Here is a 21,787-nt window from a genome sequence, read left to right as displayed (position 1 = left end):
AATATTGAGACCCCAATAATGTTGTCTGACAATGTACTCCAAACTGGGCAGAGAGCAACCGATTATTTTCCTGGCTGTGGTGATGACGCTTTCAGATTTTCTTGTCTCCTGTCCACCAATTCGACTGCAAAGTATGTCAAAATATTTTACAAATGTACTATGATAACGAGAAGAGCAAATTATGTATTTCCTACTTGTAACAGTGTGACATAACTTTCATTTTTTGTCTGTCGTCTTATTTCATTTCTTTAAATCACCTGATGAGAAAATATGAGGCCAAACTTGTTTTGTTCTCACCACCAACTCGAGCTTTGTCGCTATTGGTGACTTTGTTTTCTTTTGTGTTGGAGATTAATTGCAAAGTTAGAACTGTGAAACAGGAAAATGCTGTAAGTAGTTGTAGCGAACCTAAAGAAATACCATAACTTCCCTTACCCATACAGAGGACTATATCATGACAAAATGAAACAAAATATGTCATAACTAACTTGACTTACATTCCAGCTCCAACCAATGACCATAACTTTAGCAAACAGGATTTATTTTCCTGTGTGCTCCTATTTTTCCAAAGTGGGCAACTTCTGCTTCCTTACCAAGAATGATCAAATACAGTAGCACCCCCAGGATACGACCACCTCAACTTAGGATGGTTTCACTTTACTGTTTGGAATAAGCCACTCTTTACGGTAGTTTCCCTACTATACGACATCCCAAAAAATTCATTCTGTGTTTGTGTTTATAGCTCTAAGATGCCTGGTGGCTATAGGTGGACATCATAAAAATGCCTGTCTGGTATTGTTTTGCTACACAGCATCGTGAAAATGCCTGTATTCTTTTGGCTGAACTCCCCTTCCACAATGCCTTTCTTCTCATTCAATTCAGAATCTTGTGTGCTTTGGCCATACAATACAATATTTTTTGTTCCGTATTTTTTTCTTTGGGTCATGAGGCTTGCAGTGATGCTAAAGGGAAAGGCAAGCTGTATCCAATTGGCACTATTATTAAATGTAAGTCAAGTAAAGCAAAACAATCTTCTAAGGGCATGACAATCCTGTAAAGTTGCTGTTTTGACATAATTTTTAATTCCAATACGCTGTTTCCTCTCCCCGTTTGCATCCACTGGCTACTCCATTTGACCAGCTCAAGTCACATCACACTATAGGTAAAAAAAATCAATTGATAATTCTATTTAATCCTATACACGGATATTACACATAAGTAGTTCTTACTATATACTATTTTGTTTTTTTAATGTTTTTATCTGGGGTACTTGAGAGCTAATTACATACGGTTTATATCCCCTGCTGTATGGCAATTTACCCACCTTAGAACAGATTAATGTCATATCCCGGGGTCTGATGTATATTGTCATTTTTTTACACATATTTTAACACTGCTGGTCAGATTGACCACAATATATTATTGCTCAGGAAAACTATTAACCATTTGCTGGAGTCAGGGTGTGTCAGGTGATCACATCTGCTTTTTATTCAGGAGTTTTGTTTTGATGCTGCCATAAATAAGTTAACCAACCTTGCAGGCCCTTTATGGGGTGGATTTAAATGGCCGTTTCCATGATGGCCTCAGCTGGAGACCGGAACACTTTTTTTAAGGATTGGGACAAGACTGATGGCGGAGGGACATAATCCAAGCCAGATGTTTGGCTAATCTGCATTAAGCTTCCTTAATTAAAGCCCCAGTAAGCAAAAACACATGCCCTATCTCACAGACATGATTTTAGGTTTAGAAATCTGTACTTATAATATGAAACTTGAAGATGCTTACATTTTTGGCTGTCACTTTGCTACTACAAAAGCCCCAACAAGAATTTTGCGGAGCTATCTTGTCCCGGTGGTGCTTTTGGCATTTAACGGCCAACTTTGCATACAGCTTAGCCGTGAATGTGATGGACAAAAGTCCTTTGAAAAAAAAAAAAAAAAACAATTTCTCTCACTGTTTCCTTCTCTTGCCACTCATGTTAGCCACTTGGCTGTGGGCTATGACTCACCACTAGCCCATATTGTTATTGTTAGATTCCCCTGCTGCATCCTTCAGTGTTACTTGCCCTGCCCCAGTTGTTATGCAAGCAAATTTCGCTGGGTCCCGTCATTAAGGCATTCGGCGCTTTTTTCCCAATCTTTCCGTCTCTAGCCGTTCATTGGCTGCTAGCTATTGCCCATTGCTAGCCGCTATTGTTTGCTGCTCCCGCGTTGTCCTTCAGTGTCACAGCCGGTCACGTAAGCAAGTGTCACTGAATCTTGCGATTCATGCAGCCTCTGAATTATTGTCTACTATTTCCTCCTCTAGCCACTCATGGTAGCCACTCTGCTGCAGGCTATGGACACTATTGTTATTGTTAGCTAATCCTGCTTTGTCTTTCAGTGTCACCTACCGCAGCTGAGTCCTGTGATTCAGGCATCATTTGAGGGTTGCAGGGTATGGCTCACTGCTAGCCACTATTGTTATTGTTTTTAGCAGCTCCTGCTTCGTTTTTCAGTGTCACTCGTCTTCCACAGCTGTTCATACTTTAGTAGTTTCTTCCCCAAAAAGGACCATTTTGGACCTTTTCATAGAATGGTTTACTCACATCACTGCCAGTAGTTTAAATATTAATAACTGAGTTTTCCCCCTCAAAATACGTTGCAAATTTATCTGAGTGGAGGAAGTTTCATAAATGGATGTATATTTGTCCAGAAAAGTGTGTCACCAACCACATTATTGGGTAACTTTACTGCCCTTTAATCGGTACGTTACAGGAAAATTCGAGTGAGTCACATTTTTATCATCGGTCCAGGGTGGTCTGATGGTTTCATGTCGGGTTACGGTAAACTTTTGCCGGTAACGTCATTGCTTTTCTATTGTGTTGCTTGCAGTGCATGTGTGTAAATGGCGGAATTGCCCTGTGGACTGCTGGAGGCCTGCGTGGTGGTGGGGGCTTCCAGTGATAAGCTTCGAGACGTCTATCAGGTATTCATAATATAAAACAAAGAGAAAACAGTTAAAATTTACTGCCAGATGATTACTTTTGATAGCTTTTTTGTGTATTGATTTTGTTATATTTTGTTTATGTATTAATTATTGACCAAACTAAAAAGGTTATGTTATTGTGTACATTGTTACAAAGAATGACAACACATAGGAAATTATTATTATTATTATTATTATTATTAAAGGTTATCTAGGTTATATTGCTAGATAGTTATCTACTGTTTCCAGTTTTATTTTGTTTTATTAGATTTCATACTTTACATAAGCAAAATAATAAGCCATTATGAGAATATTTTCCTCAGAAATATACATACATATATATATATATATATATATATATATATATATATATATATATATATATATATTTTACAAATATCTCCTTTCAATTCCTTAACTGAACTATTTTTGCAGTTTGGCCCAGCAAGAATTGAGTAAAAACGATAGGAAGAAAATGTTAAACGAAATCTGTAAAGGAGGAAACGAAAATGAGCATGTCGTTAATTAAATTGAGGATAAGATTTTTAAATAAATAATTGAACTAATTGCAGCACGGTGGAGCAGTGGTTAACGCGTGTGCAATCCAGTTCTGAGGTCATGAGATCGAACCTCCTGTGTGGAGTTTGCATGTTCTCTCCATGCTTGCGTGGGTTTCCTCTGGGCACTCCGGTTTCCTCCCACATTCCACAAACATGCATGTCAGGTTAATTGGCCGGTTCAAATTGTCCCTAGGTGTGAATGAGCGAATGTGTTGTCTGTCTCTCTGTGCAATGCGACTGGCTGGTAACCAGTTCAGGGTGTCCCCTGCCTACTGCCTGAAGATAGCTGGGATCGGCTCCAGCACCCCCCCGATCCTACTGAGGATAAGCGGTGCAGATAATGGATGGATGGATAATTAAAACAATATATATTTTTTAAATTATCAATTCAATTAACCAAACTAATGAAAGGAAGCATTTAACGTATTTTAAACGATGTATTTACGACAGATAATGTAATTGTTGATTTAAAAAAACAAAACAAAAAAAAAACAAAAAAAACAGAACAAAATCATTTTACTTGGAAATATTATTTTTCTTATTTCACTTTATTTTTTCCCTCTCAAATTTTTATAACTATGCTTTGTGGAGCCTCAGAAGTAGACATAAAATAAAGTCAAATAAGAAACAACGTTAAAAAATAAATTTGTAATTCATCATTTTAATGTCTTTAATAATATAATGATTAATTGATATTAGTTTATTAATTACAAAATAAATGTAAAAAAAGCACACAGCAAATGATCCTTCAAAACAAAGTTCGACATAAAAATATTATTCTAATTCTTATTATACTATATTTTTCTCAGTTTTTAGTAATTAATCAGCAAAAATAATTACCGTAGTTAAATTGTAAATGTAATTATTTAATAGAATCAATCAATTAGTCTTTAGATAATTGATTAAACTCAATGATAATAAAATATATCATGAAAATATCCTTTAAAGATAGCAAAAATATCCATCAACAAAACAAGACATTTTAATAAGAAATATTGCTTTTCTCATTTCCCTAATCTTGCTATTTTCAATACATAGATGACTGTTTTGGTCTGCCTTGCTCCCTGTGGAATCGTTTTAATGTCAGTGTTATTGTAAAAATATAATATAATTAGATGAAACAATTAAAAATACAAACAAACAATGTTTTACTTTGGGACCAGCTTCATCAACAGACCAAGCTTGCGGACTTCCCTGTCCTGGATGCTGAGGTTCTGCAGGTCCACGTCCCGCCCTTCGTCTCCAAGGAGACCAATTCCAGTCATGCGATTGGACCTTCCTTCAGCCGTGTGCAACGGCGGAGAAGCTTCATCAAGAAGGTACTATTTAAGAGTCATTTTTTTGTGGAAACAGAAATTTTAGAACTTATTTGGACCACGGTGTAGAAAAGGCGGGATCGTGCTGCAGAATCTGCTCATAACGGGCAAGCCGCCAATCATTCGGAGGTTTCCTCGCCAACCGAAGATATCAGCGTACCAAAAGACCTGGACCTCATCGCATTACCTCAACTTTGTTTTCCTGGTACCGCTATCCGATCCCCTGCATGTTTGTCAATCTCCGTATTTGATGAATAATCTTCTTTTCGTTGATCAGGTGGTCTTCAGTTAGCCAATGAGCAGAGAGACGACGCGTTTCACTTCCTGGTTTTCACCGACCTGCTCGGGAATCGAACTCACGGAGTGGTGGCGCAGTACTACAAATCAGTGCCGGTAAAAAAAGAGTTCATTTTTCTTCTGTACACGTGTTTGTCATTTCAGACTGTCTCCTTTTCTAGTCGTACCAGGAAGCCGCCATCCAGAATGGCCATCGCTGGGTGTCCTCCAAAAGTCGACTCTTCGCGCCATTTGCCGTCTGCGTCATCTCCAAATTTCCCTACTACAACGCCTTGAGGGACTGCTTGTCATGGTAACACTTTCTAATTTAATTTCAAAGGGGCAATGTGTATGATGAAGAAACCCATATTTGTGGAAAAGTAATTATTCATTTTAGTATAACACTATTAATTCAAATAATAGGCATAAACTCCATCATTTACGCATATTCTACTTTTCTCTACCGTTAACTCCTCTTCTGCCACTAGCCACTATTGTTATTGTTAGCTGCCTTTTTCTGTGTCCTTCAGTGTCACTTGCCTCCCACAGCTGGTCATGCATGTGAACGCCAATAAGTAATTCAAGCATCTTCTACTTGTTTTCCCATTTTTTCTCTAGCCACTGGTGTTAGCCACTTGGCTTGCATTCCATGGCCTCGCCCTTAGCTACCGTTGTTATTGATAGCTGCTCCTGGTTGGTCCTACAGTGTGATTCACCATCCACTGCTGGTCATGCAAGCAAATGTTGCTTATTTCTGTGATTCAGACATCATCCACTTTTTTCCAACATTTCTTTCTCTAGCCACACATTTGAGCCACTTGGCTGCAGGCCATGGCTCGCTGCTAGCTAGCCATTTCCTTCTTCGGCCTACAGTGTCACTTGCCTTCCGCAGCTGTTCATGCAAGAGAATGTTGCTGAGTTCCATAATTCAAGCATCTTTCTTTTATTTTTCACACTCCAGCCACTTATGTTAGCCACTTGCTGAATTTTAGGGCTCACCACTACCCGTACTGTTGGCGTTCGCTGCTCCATGTAAATAGAGCTTTGTTAGTCCTTCTGCAGCTGGTCTTACAAGCAAATGTCGCTTAGTTCAGTGATTCAAGCGTCTTCCACTTTTCATCTTACTGTTTCCTTCTCTAGCCACTCATATTGGCCACTTGGCTGCAGGCTATAGCCCGCTGTTAGCCGCAAGCTGCTACTTTGTCTTTTAGTGTCACTGGACTTCAGCAGCTTTTAATGCAAGAGAACTTCGCTGAATTCCGTGATTCAAGCAGATCCAACTTTTTTCTCTCTGTTTCCCTTTCTTGCCACTCATGGTAGCTCCTTGGCTGCATTCCGTGTTTTGAAGCTTTATAAATTGTCCTTTGCCCTTGCAATCTTTTTACTGGCCTCATTAGTAGCTCCTTCTGCCATCCGCTAAACTTAGGCGCCTCCACCTACCCTGACCAACTCCAAGCTATTGGCTGTTTTCAGCTGCTCTTGGTATACAAAGCTTGCTTAGTCTTTTGTCGTCGCTCGCAGGGATAAATGTACACTTTTTTTTAGCTCCGTTGTTAACTACAACTACGTCTCATGGTCAATTATTACACACTGCCACTTTAAAAACAACCTTTGATATGTTTGCTTTCTTGTCTTTTAGTCTGTTAGTCCAGTTGCGACCCGGGAGACCATCCGATTTTACGGAAACCATGAAGGAGTTCGCTGCCAAGTTGTCTCTTGTCCCTTTACCACCTCCTGGACAACTGCATGTGGTACTTGATTTATTTTTACACACAAAATTATGTCAAAAGTCATGGGAAGGCACAGAGAAAGCATGTGAGGAGAAAAACCAACAGTAAATAATGATTTTAAGGGATTCTTTTTCTCACAGATTTCTTTTATTATAGTAGTTTCAGACGGTTGGCAGAAGCAATCTAACTTCTCCTGTTTGTCTTATGTGCTTCAGTCTTTCAGCTTGCGCCCCCTACTGGTGGGTCTTCCATCCAGGGAGGATCAGGACGGCCCCCTCATTGACATAGACTTGCATCTGCCTTTGTTGTGTTTCTCGCACGCTTCACTCCTCCAGGTAATACTCCCGGACGTTAAGCTTTTCCTTTTTTTTCATGCCGGGATTGCGCAACATGGGGGGCGGGTTTGTTGACACTGGGTCGCCTCGAGTTTGAACTTTAGCGTTACACAGGATTAGCTAGCAATCAGTTTAGTTTGAAAGGATTCCTTTTAAGTAAAATATGCATGCGCCAATCCCTCTCCAGGCCTACATATGTTTCCACCCAGTTTCGAATCGGGACCCTTCGCTTGATAGGCGATTGTGCTAACCACTGCACTATGAGAGGGATGGGCCCTGGCAGGCTGTACTTTCCCAAGACACACCACATGAAATGGTGCTCCTACGACCCTAGTGGTTAAGTTTTCTGTGTTGCAGTGGTAAGCACATTGTCCTATTATGTTAAAGGTCCCCTGGTTCAAGACCATGTGGAAACATATGTTTGCCTGGAGAGGGACAGGCGTCACCAGGCTCTACTTGCCCAAGACACACCACAGGAAATGGTGCCCCTATGGATCCAACCAACCAAGTGAAATTTAGAGATAAATAAAAGATGAAATTTAGCATGGGTAGTGATATTTTGTATTTCTTGATAGTCGCAAGGTTCCTTCCCATGATTAACATGATTTTGTTTCCCCATTAGCATTTCTGTAAGCCTTGGATCCACAGTAAATGAATACAATGTACAATGTAGTCTTGATTATTGATTGGTTACGGCCAAGCAACTTAGCAAGGATAACAATTTTTCTACCTTCTTTGTATTTCTTAAATAATCGCAAAATTTGTGTCCATGGTTATCATGTTTTTGCCTCTCCCTTTAGCATCACTGTAAGCCTCAAACCACAGCGAATAAATGTGTCTACTGTACAAAGAAAGCTACAGTGGGACCTCGGTTATCACGGTTAATGGGGACCAAAACCACCCGCAATAAGTGAAAATCCGCGAAGTAGCGGCGCACCTTTAAAAAAAAAAAGTTTTTTTTTTTTTTTTTTAATTATTATTATTTTTTAGACCCTGTTAATGGGGACCAAAACCACCCGCGAAAAGTAAAAATCTGCGAAGTAGCGACGCCCCTTCAAAAATCCTTTTTTAAATTATTTTATTCTATTATTATTATTTTTGTAGACCTGCGAAGCTCTGAATCCGCGAACGTTGAAGCGCAAAGTAGCGAGGTCCCACTGTAATTACTTTCTCCATTATGTCACAAAAGTGTCATCAAATGAGGCCAGTCTTTAAAAGAACACACACAATATACAATTATGTATCTTTATTTGTATTTATTTTTTGGGGGGTAGATTTTGTCCTGTCTTCTCCAAGAGCAACGACTGGTCTTCTTCTCGTCTGACTGGGCCAGACTCACCCTGGTAGCCGAGTGCCTTTTGCTCTACCTGCAGGTAATATTGACACGTTTCCAAACCAGGTGGGCGAGGTTGGACACAGTACCAGCACTCTCCCCGGTTGGCACCCTTTGGGATGGTAGTGTGCCACATACTGATAATTATAATCTCAAAGTATTTGTAGTCTTACATCGATGGATGTTTTTTTTTTTTAAAAACTGTTAATTTTTTTTTCTATAATTTTTTTGTATTTTAATTTACTATCAAATCAACCATCAAAATGTCTCTGCCTTATCCAAATCTGTGTTTCATTTTTTCCCCCAGCCTCTGGCCTGGCAGCACCCATACGTTCCCGTACTGGCCCGGGGAATGCTGGACTTCCTAATGGCGCCCACAGCCTTCCTGATGGGCTGCCACATTAGTCATTTTGAAGAAGTGGCGGCGGTGAGGACACAAATCCTTCATCCATTATGTATTTTTTTTCATCGTATAGTGGAGCCCCGGGATACTACATTAATTGGCTGTAGGGTGGTGATCACAAAGCGAAATTGCTGTACAATGGGGGATAGAAACCCATGGACATTAGCTCTGAACCCTCAGTATGCCAGATAAAAACATTAAGATATCAAAATAGTATAGAGTACATCCTACTTATGTGTAATACATGTAGATGTTTAATAACATTATGGTCTGTACAGCCTTTTGAGAATTTTTGTGATTAAGGGCTATGCAAATAAATGTTACATGACTTGACTACAAATGAATATACATGTGTAAGAAGATGACCTTTAGTTTTACGTTTGGTGTGACGTGACTAAAGCTGGTTGAGTAGCAGATAGATGCAAATGGCGAAGGAAAACTGATTTTAAAACTTCCACTTCCAAGGATTGTCACTGACTTAGAATACCTTATTGCTGTGATGGTTTGCTTATTCTTAATATTTGTCCTGACCATCGATTGGTTAAGGCTATATTCCTGAGTGAGGTAATGATGAATATTTTTGGTTTCTCTTCCAATCTCAAGATTTGTTTCCATGGTTCTCCTCTTTTTTCTTTTCAATAGTGAATAAATACAGTACAACAAATACAGAATTGTATCGCTGACGCGCACAAAGTATTTTTGATGCACACAGGATTCCAATCTGAATGAAGAGAAAGGTTTTGTGGGTTGGAGGTCAGCCAATTGCATAGTGGCATTTTCATGACTTTTGTGGCTCAAACCAATAGACCAGCAAATTTCGACCAACAGCAGACCGGCATCTTAAAGACATAACTTGAGAGGTGATACTAGGTACTGAAATTGATTAGCCTACTGCATAGTGGGGAAAGTGTTTTGAAGAAGGGCCGGAATGCATAATATTCTACACCGTAAAGAAAAAAAGGTCGCAAGGTGGGGTCACCCTATCCTGAGGGTCTTCTGTAACCTCCATTCGTGCAACTTCAGGAGACAGAAGACCTCATCTTGGTGAACATTGATGACGGCCTGATTCAGTCGTCCTGGGCCGATGTTCTCGACCTCCCTACGGTTCCTCTCAGCGCCGCGGAGTGTTTCATTTCAAGGTAAAGACACAGTAACGAGGTTTCGTACAGGCGTTTCACTGTCTTTGTTTGGTTTCCAGAGCAGAGTCGCTCCAGCTTCACTACGACTTGGAGCTGTGTCATCTGGGATCGGCCACCGACCCTGTGGGCCTACACGCTCGGCGGCGAGTCTGGCAGAGGCGCCTCAACAAACAGATACAAAACATATGCCTGGAGCTGCTGGTTAACATCTTCAGGCATGTGGATTTACAACAGACAAGATTTACCTTCAGAATAATTGAAAGAAATATGTTGGAGGATTACTAAAAATGCAGGGTGCCATTTTTTTTTTTTTTCATTTTCATAAGTACTTACTAAAACTGTGCCCAAACACAGATACGTTTGCTAAATTAGGATGCATGTAAAATAAAATTGAAAAGTGTATTATAAGTCATGGTTATGTTTCACAACTATGTAGAATTAAACTTTTGTTTAGTAGGCTAATCAATTTCAGTACTTAGTATCACCTCTCTTATCATTTCAAAACTTTATTTCAAAATAAAAATATTTTATTTTTACCGATTTGGATTGAACTATAACTATTAAAGCCCCAATGTGTATTATTCAGAAAACCCTAGCTACTCATTTTAAAAACTTGGCTGCAGTTATGGCTTTCTGCTAACCATTAAAGTGAAGCCATCTCTAGCTCTTAGCCCTTTTCATCCGCTCCAGGTGTATCCAACTTGCTCCTTTTTTGTGTCCCTGGCAAAGATTAAAACTAGCTTTCATGTCCTGTCGCTGGCTAGGATTTACCCATGATATATGATAAGGAAGTAGACGTCTGAATTTTATCCTTTGGGCTTCCATAGTGTGTGTATTTCTCCCAGAGCACATATTTGACCTCAATTCTAAGCTCTAATGACCTCTAGTGGTGAATGATTAAACACTATCACTTTAAATGGAGACAAATTGATGACTTTCATTTAAACAGTAATAGTGTATCATATATTATTCATGATTCTTTATAGTTACATATACTCTTAATTCGATTTTCCCTCAAACTGTCTTTGTTATATATATTAGAAATACATTTTCAAATTTAAAAACGATCAAAATATAACCCAAACAATTTTGTTTTTATTTTTTAATATATTTTAAAATATTTGTATTAATTTCCATATATCTTGAATGTTTGTATTTAATTATTTTTTATGTTATTTATTTTTTAACATCTTATTTTGCTTATGTTTTATATTTTCCCTGGATTTCATTTATATTTCTATTTTATTCTCCTTTATTATTTTCCCTCCCAACCACACCGGCTTAAGGGTAATTGTTGTTTAAAAGTTCTTGTTAAAAAGGATGTTGTTAAGATATTTGTGGTCATTATGCTTAAAAATAATAAGCTTGCATTCTTTTGCAGAGGAGTCCAGGACTTTCTAAACCATGAGCACCGAGTTTTTAACAGCGAGGAGTTTTTGCGGACCAGGGAGCCTGCAGACCAACCCTTTTACCAGAAGGTACATCATAGATTACACTTAATCACTTAGCTCAGCACAAAAACATCACTGTTGTTTTTAATATATTTTACATTTCTGTCTTCTTCCCGCAGGTTTTAGAGACTCACATCTTTCACTCATTCCTGCGAGACAGGCTAAACAGGAAACAGGACAGCTTCAGTCGCATGGAGCAGAACACGCGAAACGTCGTGCAGAGGTACGGCATGTTTTTGCGCTATATGAACACTGTGGGACCTTATCGCAAAGACAGACTCTAATTAGAGTTTGTGCACGGCACAGGGAACTTGGCTAAACTCCTCCCTGTCCAATTTTAGCGTCTTGATCTGGAAAATATTCGAGTCTCACATGCAATTTTTTTCCTCAACTTCCTGACTGCGTGCAGTAGATAAAAGTAAGGGCTTGGTGCCGAGGAGAAGTTAATATTTAATGGAGCACGTTTAATGAATTTTTATTGATTTAGGGAATTCCTTACTTGCTTTTTTTCGCTGAATGAGTATAATACCAAGTACTGATACTAGTACTTATGATACCTTTTTAAAATAAAACGAAAAAAAAAAAAAAAAAAAAGATAGTTTAAGAGCTATATAAACCTGCTTAGTCTCGAGAGTAAACAGGTGTTGATTTCGGAATTAAAGCAGCTTTGACAACAATAGTAAAGATCTATACTGCAAAAATTGTATCCCAATGGCAGAATATTTGACTTTTAAGTATATTTTTATTTTTATTTTTTTTCAACATAATAAAAAAAGTTATCCCTCGATCCCCCCCTTTTAAGGAAAAAAAATTTGATCTTTTTTTTCCTCTAACAAAAAGGAAAAATAATCCTTAAAAACCTTATTTATTGTATCTACCACAGATTATTTAGCTTCTAGATTAAAATGAGATGGGTTTTTTTCAAATAAAAAACAAGATAATCTTATCCATCACATTATAATATTAAGAAAAAAAAGGAAAAAAAAACAACAACTTCAAATAAGCGAAAGGATCTACCTACCACCAGTTAGCTAAAAGATTTCTTTCTTATTAAAAAAGAAAACAAATAAGCCAAACCATCTAGCAGTTTGTTTGATAAAACAGATGTACTTATTTAAGTATAGATTGTCCCTTTTTACCAGAAAATCAGATCAAGATATCTTCAAACTATAAAAGATTTTGCCTTGTGGTTAAGATTTTTTTTTGTAGTTTATATATCCTTATGTTACATTTTCCATGAAATTATTATGTTTTAATTAGCTTTTTGTTGTTGTCTTCATAATTTTTGATTTGTATTTCATGTTAAAAGTCTTATATGCAGATATCGTAAAGCAGAGTTTTCCAACGTGTCGCCCGAGGGTATCAGGTAACCACCTAAAAACAGCTGAGTACCCTGCAGACCGGGACCAAATACTGAATGTAAATAATACGTATAATCATAGGTAAAGCTCTGAGTGGCCTTATCCAATGCAGTTGAATAAGTGATTGACTGACCCTATTTCAATCCCACGTTTAATTATTACAACTTGGTAGAACCAGAAAAATTACAAAGTAACAACCTTGTAATAACACGATGCAATCCTAATTTTAGAATCGCATATCAAACTTGTACACCTTTGCCCTAATCAGCAACAAAAAGTTTGCTTTGAGCTCTAAAAAGTAAAGTATATTTGCTGGTCGCGCAGGAACCGAGGCGTGACCGATTCCCCCAGGCGCCCGCCCATGTCCGAGCTGACCCGCAATGGTTACAGCAGTTATGCCAGCCCAGCTAACAGACTGAGCAAGCGGCTGGGAGCTAGCATGCCCAACCTGGATCATTCGATTCACGAATGTCTCACCTCCATCAGCCCCGTTCGGCCAGCATCCCTACGGAAGATGACCCCTGACATCGGTTGGTGAAAATACACACAAGTACACATTTTTAAATTCATACAGGTGCTTGAAATCTTTGATGAGTGCTTGGGTGAAGTGCTTGTAAATGCCTTGAAATATTGCCATGTTTCTCAAAAAGTCTGCTTAAAAATGACGCAATGGTTTCTGGTGGTTTGGCTTTGCCATTGCATTTCTACTTCCCTCGTGATGAACGGCAGCTGGCATTAGTTTGTTTGGCATTGTAATAGGAAGCGTCATCGTTCCCATATGTCACGCCCAATAGGACAGGTGCATGCTACGCCTAAACAGGACACTATGAAATGTGTATTAGTGCAATAACTATGTCTTAAATTTGGATATTTATTATGAGCCATGGAAAAAAATTAGGGTAGCGATTCCCAGTGGAACTTGCTGCAACTGAAAATTTAAGCGACATATTACTGTCTCTTTTACCCAACACCTATATGGGGAGAGACTTTTCTCAAAAATTCTTACACAAGTATTATTTAGATCCACAAATATATCCGTGATTTCCTCAAGATTTAAAAATCATATGTCTTGATAAATGGACACACAGAATTAAAAATCACATTTGTAAATCACAGATACATTTGTGGCTCTGCAACATACATATACTGTATTCACACTGGAATCGTTCTTTAGATGATACTTGAGAATTTGGAAAATTGTCTTCTTAAGTCCTTAAAAAGTGCTTGAACTTGGCCACAAAAAATGTGTACAAACCCTGTTCATAAACAGAGTATTATTTTTTCCCCTAGGGTTGAAATCGCCTCAGAAAGCCGTCAAAGTTTTCCGCCTTCCCGAGTTCCCACCTCCTTTGGCGTATCATTACGTCCAGAACTACTATTCAGAGATGGTTGTGAATCTTGGCAAGGCTATCAATGCAACTCCTCCTGAAGATTCTGCTATCCTGGCCAGGTAACAAAATAGCAACTCAGTTTATGTGTCTGTATTTCTGCTCGACTGTTTTTGTTTTTACTATCCAGGTATCATTACCTGCGTGGTTTGGTCAACACGGTGTCAAACAGGCGTCTGGACGCTTTAGAGGACTTCCAGAGTCTTTATAAGACCGACTCTGACATCTTTCCTTTACAGATGGTTAAGTCTTTGGTGGATTCTCTGCCGGAATCTGAACGTTTGCAGGTCTCTTGTCTTTTATGTATTTACTTATATATACTTATTGGTTTTTATGTGATTTTATTTGTGTGTTCTATATACTGTATACTTATTTGTGAAAGAAATGAAAGGGGGAAAGAACCTGGGTTGCATGGTTGTACTGCTGAATGCTTGAAAAAAGGTGGCACAGCTATGATTGACTGATTAGTACGCTTGTTGAATGTATACTTTTTAAGTGGTGTGGTTCCCGTTCCTGATGCTTGGTGTAGTGCCATTGTATAAGGGTAAAGGTGATAAGTATGAATGTAGCAATTCGAGAGGTATCAGTTTGTTGTCCGTGCCAGGTAAGCTGTATGGAAGAGTCTTGATAAAACAGTGAGAGGAAGAACGAATGAGGTGGTGATGAAGGAGCAGAGTGGTTTCAGGAAAGGAAGAGGCTGTGTGGATCAGGTGTTTGCAGTACGACAGATGTGTGAGAAATATTTTGCAAAATGAAATGATCTGAAATGATCTGCATTTATATAGTGCTTTTCAAGTCAATGACTTCCCAAAGCGCTTTACATTGTGCTTCACATTTTCCAATAGCGGCTGTGATCTGTGCAGCCATGTAAGGCGCTAACCTGCTTATTGGGGGTATTGGGGGTTCAGTGTCTTACCCAAGGACACTTCGGCATGTAACACGGACAAGCCGGGATTCGAACTGGGATCCCTTAATCCTAAAACGATCGCTCTACCTCCTGAGCTACTGCTGCCCCTATAGACGCTATAGACGACGGGTGGAAAGTCATTGGAAGTGTTGAAGAGTTTTTATGTGAACAGCAGAGCATGTATAAGAGTAGGGAGTGAGACAAGTGAGTGGTTCCCTGGTTTGACTGGTGTGAGACAGGGGTGTATGATGTCACCATGGTTGTTTAATGTGTACATGGATGGCGTGGTGAGAGAGGTGAATGCAAGAGTATTTGGCAGGGGTGTGGTGATGATCGATAACAGTGGAACGGTGTGGCAGGTAAGTCAGTTGTTGTTTTCAGATGACACAGCGCTTGTGGCTGATTCTGAGGAAACATTGAGAAGATTGGTAATGGAGTTTGAAGGGTATGTGATAGACGTAAGTTATGTGTAAATGTTGAGAAGAGTAAGGTGATGGAGTGGGCATGGCGTTAGAAATAAGGTTGCATGGACAGGTGCTGGAAGAAGTTGAAAGCTTCAGGTACTTGGGTTGTGATGTGGCTGCAGTTGTTGGAATGGAGTGCGAGGTATTGCACAGAATGAACCAAGGAAGCAAGGTTTTGGGTGTTCTGAGGAGAGTGATGAGCAACAAGAGTATAATGTATGTATATGGATCTTAAGAGGGGACTGTGTAAGAGTGTGATTGTGCCGTCTGTGTTGTATGGTGCAGAGTTAAAGCCTGAACGCAGATTTTAAAAAGGAAATTAAATGTTTTTGAGATGAAGTGTTTGAGGAGTATGTTAGGAGTGACAAGATTGGAGAGATTGAGAAATGAAATTGTGAGAGACAGAACTGGAGTAATAGTGGAACTGAGCAAGTGTGTGGATAAGAGAGTACTCGGTTGGTTTGGACACATGGAGAGGATGGATGAGGAGCGAATGTTGAAGAGGATCTACAGAGCAGAAGTCAATGGAATGAGACCAAGAGGAAGGCCGTGATTGACGTGGATGGATGGTGTTATGAGTGCACTGCAGGAAAGAGGGCTAAATCTAGTGGAAGATAGAGCTCTTGTTGGTGATAGGAATGAGTGGAGAGGTGTTGTAAAATGATAGTGGATGTTTGGACGCGTTCTAAGGGATGGGCAGGGCACCTGTATGATGCGGCAGGGGTAAACCAGTGAAAGCTGTCGGGCCCTGCTGTTGGACAAAAGCGTGTGTTGTGTCACCCTGACTCGAGTGACATGGCCGCTTTCTCGTGTCCCGTTTCATCTGGAGGGACGAAAGCATGACCAACTTAGGTGTCGAGGTGCCTTACTTGTTTGGGTGTTTGGGCTTTTGGGTTGGCCATGGTCCAAAAATGTTTGTGTGTGATTTTTGCTATTTTTTCCCTTTTTTATTTTCTTTGTTATTGTATGTATTTGTCTTGCTGTCTGTCACCCCTCTTGAGGGATATGACCAGGGTAGATAGATAGATAGATAAATACTTATTTGTTTATCCAATTATTTATTTGTGTATTTCTATATTTACATACCTATTTTTTTCATCTCATTAGCCGTACCGCTTATCCTCAGTAGGGTCGCGGGGGGCTGGAGCCCATCCCAGCAATCATCGGGCAGTGGGCAGGGGACACCCTGAACTGGTTGCCAGCCAATCGCAGGGCACACAGGGACAGACAACTCATTCGCTCATTCACACCTAGGGACAATTTGGACCGGCCAATTCACCTGAAATGCATGTCTTTTGGAATGTGGGAGGAAACCGGAGTGCCCGGAGGAAACAAACAAACAAACTCCGCACAGAAAGTCTGGAGCTGGATTTGAACACACGACAGGTTCCCATGACATGAACTGTGCCGCACAAGCGCTAACCACTGTGCCGCCGTGCTGCCCACCTATGTTTTTATTCATGTGTATTTGTATTTATCCATTTGTATTTGAGTATTTATTTTTATTTGAACGTATTCATTTGTGTTGATTTATTTATTTATTTTTATACTTTTTTGTGTGCGTGTATCTTTGTTTATTTACAAATTTGTGTATATTAATTTTATTTATTTATACTTAGTTATTTATTTGTTAATTCTGTTTAGTTGTGTTTATTTATTGTAGCCATTCTATTTATTTGTTTTTATATAATTATTTATAGTCTTATTTAAACCTATTTATTTGTATGGATTTATTTGTCAATATTGTATTTATTTATTCTTAATATTAATACTTTTTTATTCTATTTTTGTGTATTTATTTGTATTTATTTAACAGTGAATATTTATTTGTATGTATGTATGTATATATATATATATATATATATATATATATAAAAAATATTATTATTCATATAATTTGGGGGGAATAATTATGTGGGTATACATATTCTTATGTTTTTGTGTAAATATATTCGCTTATTAGAATATTTATTTTTCTGTAGGTATTTTTATTTATACTTATAACTATTTATTTTTATTGTTGTTTTCTAAACATTTATTGATTTTTGCATATTTATTCATATTTATTTTATTCAGATTTATAACTATTTATTTAGTATTTATTTATATGTACCCATTTTTATTAATTTCCACTTGGTTTTTTTTGTATTTTGTATTGATTTGCTTGTATATATTTATACTTTTTTAAATGTATAAATCACAGTGGACCACAACATCTTAAAATTTGCAACGTAGAAAAAGCTTTATCTGTTTTTTTAATCATCGTGCATTACTGTAAGAACCCAACTAGTATCATCCAATTGACGGTTTTTTAAATTTTCTATTAACAGGCCGACAAGCGTCCAGAACTGAAGCGTCTGATCCTGCGCCTGAAGCGGGACCAGGAACGTGAGCGTTATGATGGCAGGCAGGAGGAAGGTGCCGTCAAACGTTTCCAGTTGCCCAAAAAATACATGCAGTTGGATGAGTTTGTCAAGTGCGTCCAGGAATCGGGGATCGTCAAAGACCAGGGAACCATTTACAGGCTTTTTGATGCTCTCACCGTTGGTAAGCTTCAAAGAAAACCATTTTCGCCACTATTTTCTTTATGCCACATTATACAAGCAGTCCCAGGGGGATTGTGCATGGTAAAGAGCTGCCGCTGTGACCTGACAGCATTCCTGTGAGTGATTAGAAGGAGGCGAGAACGGGAGATAAGAGACTGTAAATATTATTCGAGCGGGGGGACAGACAAAAGAGTCCGCCAATACCGTAATTCTTTTTTCTCACTCTTTGTGTTCTGTTTGTTTGGAAGAGCCATTTAGTAGGGATTGATTCCTTTTTGTATCCCTTAGCGTCCGAAATGTTTCTTTTCTTATCGTTGGACTCCATTGTGATGTTCACTCAGGTGGAAAAAAATAATAATGAAATATGTGTTTCTGTTGTTGTTAATTTCAGGGCATCAGAAGCAAGTTGGCCCCGATTTATTTCGCGTTTTTTACACCATCTGGAAAGAAACTGAGGCTGAGGCACAAGAGGTGTGTATCCTTAAACTTAAAGGGACAGTACGGATTTTTACATATTTCAAAATTGGCAATCGGTGTCATCAAAAAAAGGTCTTTGTAATTTTTAGATCAAAACAGAATTTTTTTTATGGCTAATGTTGCAATATTGGATTTTTTTTTTAATCCACCCAATTATTTATTTTATTTTTATTTCTATGTTGTATTATTATTTATTTTTATCCATTTATTCTTATTTTTTTCTAATCTCATCTCATTAGCTACACCGCTTATCCTCAGTAGGGTCGCGGGGGTGCTGGAGCCCATCCCAGCAATCATCGGGCAGTGGGCAGGGGACACCCTGAACTGGTTGCCAGCCAATCGCAGGGCACACAGGGACAGACAACTCACTCGCTCATTCACTCCTAGGGACAATTTGGACCGGCCAATTAACCTGAAATGCATGTTTTTTTTTGGAATGTGGGAGGAAACCGGAGTGCCCGGAGGAAACCCACGCAAACACGGGGAGAACATACAAACTCCGCACAGGAAGTCTGGAGCTGGATTTGAACCCACGCAGGAGGTTCCCAAGACATGAACTGTGCCGCACATGCGCTAACCACTGCGCCGCCGTGCTGCCTATTTTTTTTTTCTAATCTTTATCTTTAATTCTATTTTCTAGCTTTTATTTTTTTGGTTTAGTATATTCAGTGATTTTATTTTGCATTTTCAATTTTTCATTCAGCATTTTTCTTTTTGTGTTTTTATCATGTTTTTAAATTTATTATTTATTCCTTTTTTCACTATCAATACCGATTTCAAACCAGATATACAAATTCTCTTTTTGAATTAGTTTACAGGTTAGCTGCTTTTTATTCCAATTTTAAAAGAAGAAAAATAAACAACAAATTTTTACATCCGCAGCACTTAAAGATCTTTTTAAAAAGGCATGTTGGTTATTATGCACATTTTTTGCTGCTGCCTATTTTTTATCCATGTATTTATTTTATTGTTGGTTTTTTTTTCAAATGATTTTTATTACGTTTTTATTTGTATTTTTTTAAATACTTTTCATTGTAGTTTTATTTATTATTTTATGCCCAAGACATCTATATATGTTCTTTTTTTTAACTGTTAACAATTTTTTATTCCAGTTTTGCAGGAAAGCTGCTCCTCATGACATTTTTGGAAAATAAAAACAATGTCTTTTTACGTCTGTGGCACTTAAAATGACCTTCTGAAAACGTGATTTTCTGTCACTTGCACCATATGAGTTGAGATAGGGAATTTGCCATATTTTATTTTAATTTTTTTTCAGGTGTGCTTGCCAGTGTCCGTATTGGAGCACATCGAACCCAGCGAGTGCGTCTTCAAGCTCTCCTCCTCAGTGAAGACCAGCCGTGGCGTGGGCAAGATAGCCATGACCCAGCGACGACTTTTCCTGCTCACTGACGGGCGGCCCGGCTACGTGGAAGTGGCTCAGTACAGGGATTTAGAGGTAGACAAAGAAAAAAAATCCAGAGTACATAGACACTTCACACAGGAAACTTGTTTATATTTTCCCCGCAGGACATCAAAGTGTCGTCTGCTCCTTTCCTGCTCCTGCGAATCCCCACCTTGAAGTTGCGGGTGAGGGGCAGGAAAGAGGCTTTCGAGGCCAACCTGAAAACTGAAACAGAACTCTGGAACTTGATGGTCAAAGAGATGTGGGCTGGACGGGACATGGCTGACCAGCACAAGGTGACGAACGGATAGGAAGAAGTCTACACACCCCTTTTTTTAAATCTATTAATGGGATAAAACATGAATCCTTTTCTAAAGTAGGGATCGCATAGGGATATTGCTGTATAGCGGGGAATAGAAACCTTATGGTAATTAGCGCCCCTACCTCTGATAAACGCATTAAAGTCCCAATTTAAGTACTGTTTATGTGTAATATGGGTCCACGTCATTAAAAACATAAATAAAATGCATGTGAAGGAAAAATGACATTTTATTTACCTTTGGTGTGACGTGACGTGACTTAAGTGGAGTTAGTAGGTGGATGCAGAGGGTAGAGGGTACGGTGGATTCAAATTGAACCGATTTCATTTTTGAGGATCTTCATGCCTTGGGAAGACTTTGTGACTTAAAATCAAGTCATTTTTATTTTTATAGCCCTTAATCAAGAGAAGTCTCTAAGATTATCTTCCATATTCTAAATAATATTTCTGATCTTCAATTCATTACGTCGATAATTCTTAGCAAGGGTAACAATACTTTTTTTGCATTTGTTGGTAATCGCAAGCTTCAGTTCCATGGTATCCTGTTTTAGCAACACTCCAGGAGTATTTAACTTACCTTAGTAGTATTTTTTTTCTCGTGTTTTTTTGTCTGCAGGACCCCCAGTACATGCAGCAAGCCCTGACTAATGCCTTGCTCATGGACGCGGTGGTGGGCAGCCTCCAGAGCAGTAAAGCCACCTACGCCGCCTCCAAGCTTGCTTACTACGACCGCATCAAGATGGAAGGTAGAACATAAGAAACATGATCCGGTTCACTTCACACACTTATTGGATTCAAAATGAGTGAAGTTTAGGTTGAATTTTCTTTTTTTAATTACATTGGCGTGTGTCTCTTAGTACCGATGATGGTTCCTAGGACGACTGCCGAGGCTCTCAAGCACAAAATTAACCCATCACTTGAACTGGCCGAGCCTCGTGCCATTGACGTTCTTCTTTACACGCCAGGTGAGTGAAACAAAAAGATGTCTGAACTTTGTAACTCATCACGTGGGGGATGTTCCCCCGGCTGACTCTGACTCACCTCTTCTGGTATGAGCTCACCTAACAGATAATGGTCAGAAAGAAAAGAGAAAAATGTTTTTAGAGGCCTCATTAGTTTAGCTGAAGTGTCAAGGATCCTATTGCTTGCTTTACAATATCATGAATGTCTTCAGTTTTGAGTTCAATTGTAGATTATTTTTGATAAAAGTTTGAAAATGATAGTTATCCAATATTTGAATAATAATTATTTAATCATGTCTTTCTCATAGATTTGCACCATATTTTAATAAGGTTTTTTTTTTTTCAAACAAAACATTTATAAAAAATTTGAATCATGTAAAATTAAGAATGAAATGAATGAATCTCATCTCATCTCATCTCATCAGCCGTACCGCTTATCCTCATTAGGGTC

At 38.6% G+C, this 21,787-nt stretch overlaps 1 protein-coding gene across 1 annotated transcript in view; it reads left to right on the top strand.

Annotated features, from left to right (window-relative positions):
* Positions 1 to 21,787, top strand: part of dennd3a (DENN/MADD domain containing 3a) — a 33,870-nt gene that overhangs the window by 964 nt on the left and 11,119 nt on the right. The window contains exons 2-23 of the mRNA XM_088328588.1: positions 2,874 to 2,967; positions 4,691 to 4,846; positions 4,913 to 5,048; positions 5,121 to 5,236; positions 5,302 to 5,432; positions 6,759 to 6,870; positions 7,065 to 7,184; positions 8,459 to 8,557; positions 8,825 to 8,944; positions 9,944 to 10,059; positions 10,119 to 10,274; positions 11,441 to 11,537; positions 11,630 to 11,733; positions 13,196 to 13,401; positions 14,162 to 14,321; positions 14,390 to 14,546; positions 17,961 to 18,177; positions 18,568 to 18,647; positions 19,930 to 20,109; positions 20,181 to 20,351; positions 20,991 to 21,120; positions 21,232 to 21,339. Coding sequence (XP_088184714.1) covers positions 2,887 to 2,967; positions 4,691 to 4,846; positions 4,913 to 5,048; positions 5,121 to 5,236; positions 5,302 to 5,432; positions 6,759 to 6,870; positions 7,065 to 7,184; positions 8,459 to 8,557; positions 8,825 to 8,944; positions 9,944 to 10,059; positions 10,119 to 10,274; positions 11,441 to 11,537; positions 11,630 to 11,733; positions 13,196 to 13,401; positions 14,162 to 14,321; positions 14,390 to 14,546; positions 17,961 to 18,177; positions 18,568 to 18,647; positions 19,930 to 20,109; positions 20,181 to 20,351; positions 20,991 to 21,120; positions 21,232 to 21,339 — 2,953 coding nt within the window. The 5' untranslated portion in view covers positions 2,874 to 2,886. The remainder of the gene's footprint in view (positions 1 to 2,873; positions 2,968 to 4,690; positions 4,847 to 4,912; positions 5,049 to 5,120; positions 5,237 to 5,301; positions 5,433 to 6,758; positions 6,871 to 7,064; positions 7,185 to 8,458; positions 8,558 to 8,824; positions 8,945 to 9,943; positions 10,060 to 10,118; positions 10,275 to 11,440; positions 11,538 to 11,629; positions 11,734 to 13,195; positions 13,402 to 14,161; positions 14,322 to 14,389; positions 14,547 to 17,960; positions 18,178 to 18,567; positions 18,648 to 19,929; positions 20,110 to 20,180; positions 20,352 to 20,990; positions 21,121 to 21,231; positions 21,340 to 21,787) is intronic.

Source organism: Urocampus carinirostris, chromosome 2, assembly GCF_059441175.1.
Source record: "Urocampus carinirostris isolate Australia breed hairy pipefish chromosome 2, RoL_Ucar_1.0, whole genome shotgun sequence".
Taxonomy (NCBI): domain Eukaryota; kingdom Metazoa; phylum Chordata; class Actinopteri; order Syngnathiformes; family Syngnathidae; genus Urocampus; species Urocampus carinirostris.
This window is presented reverse-complemented; position numbering and strand designations above follow the sequence as displayed.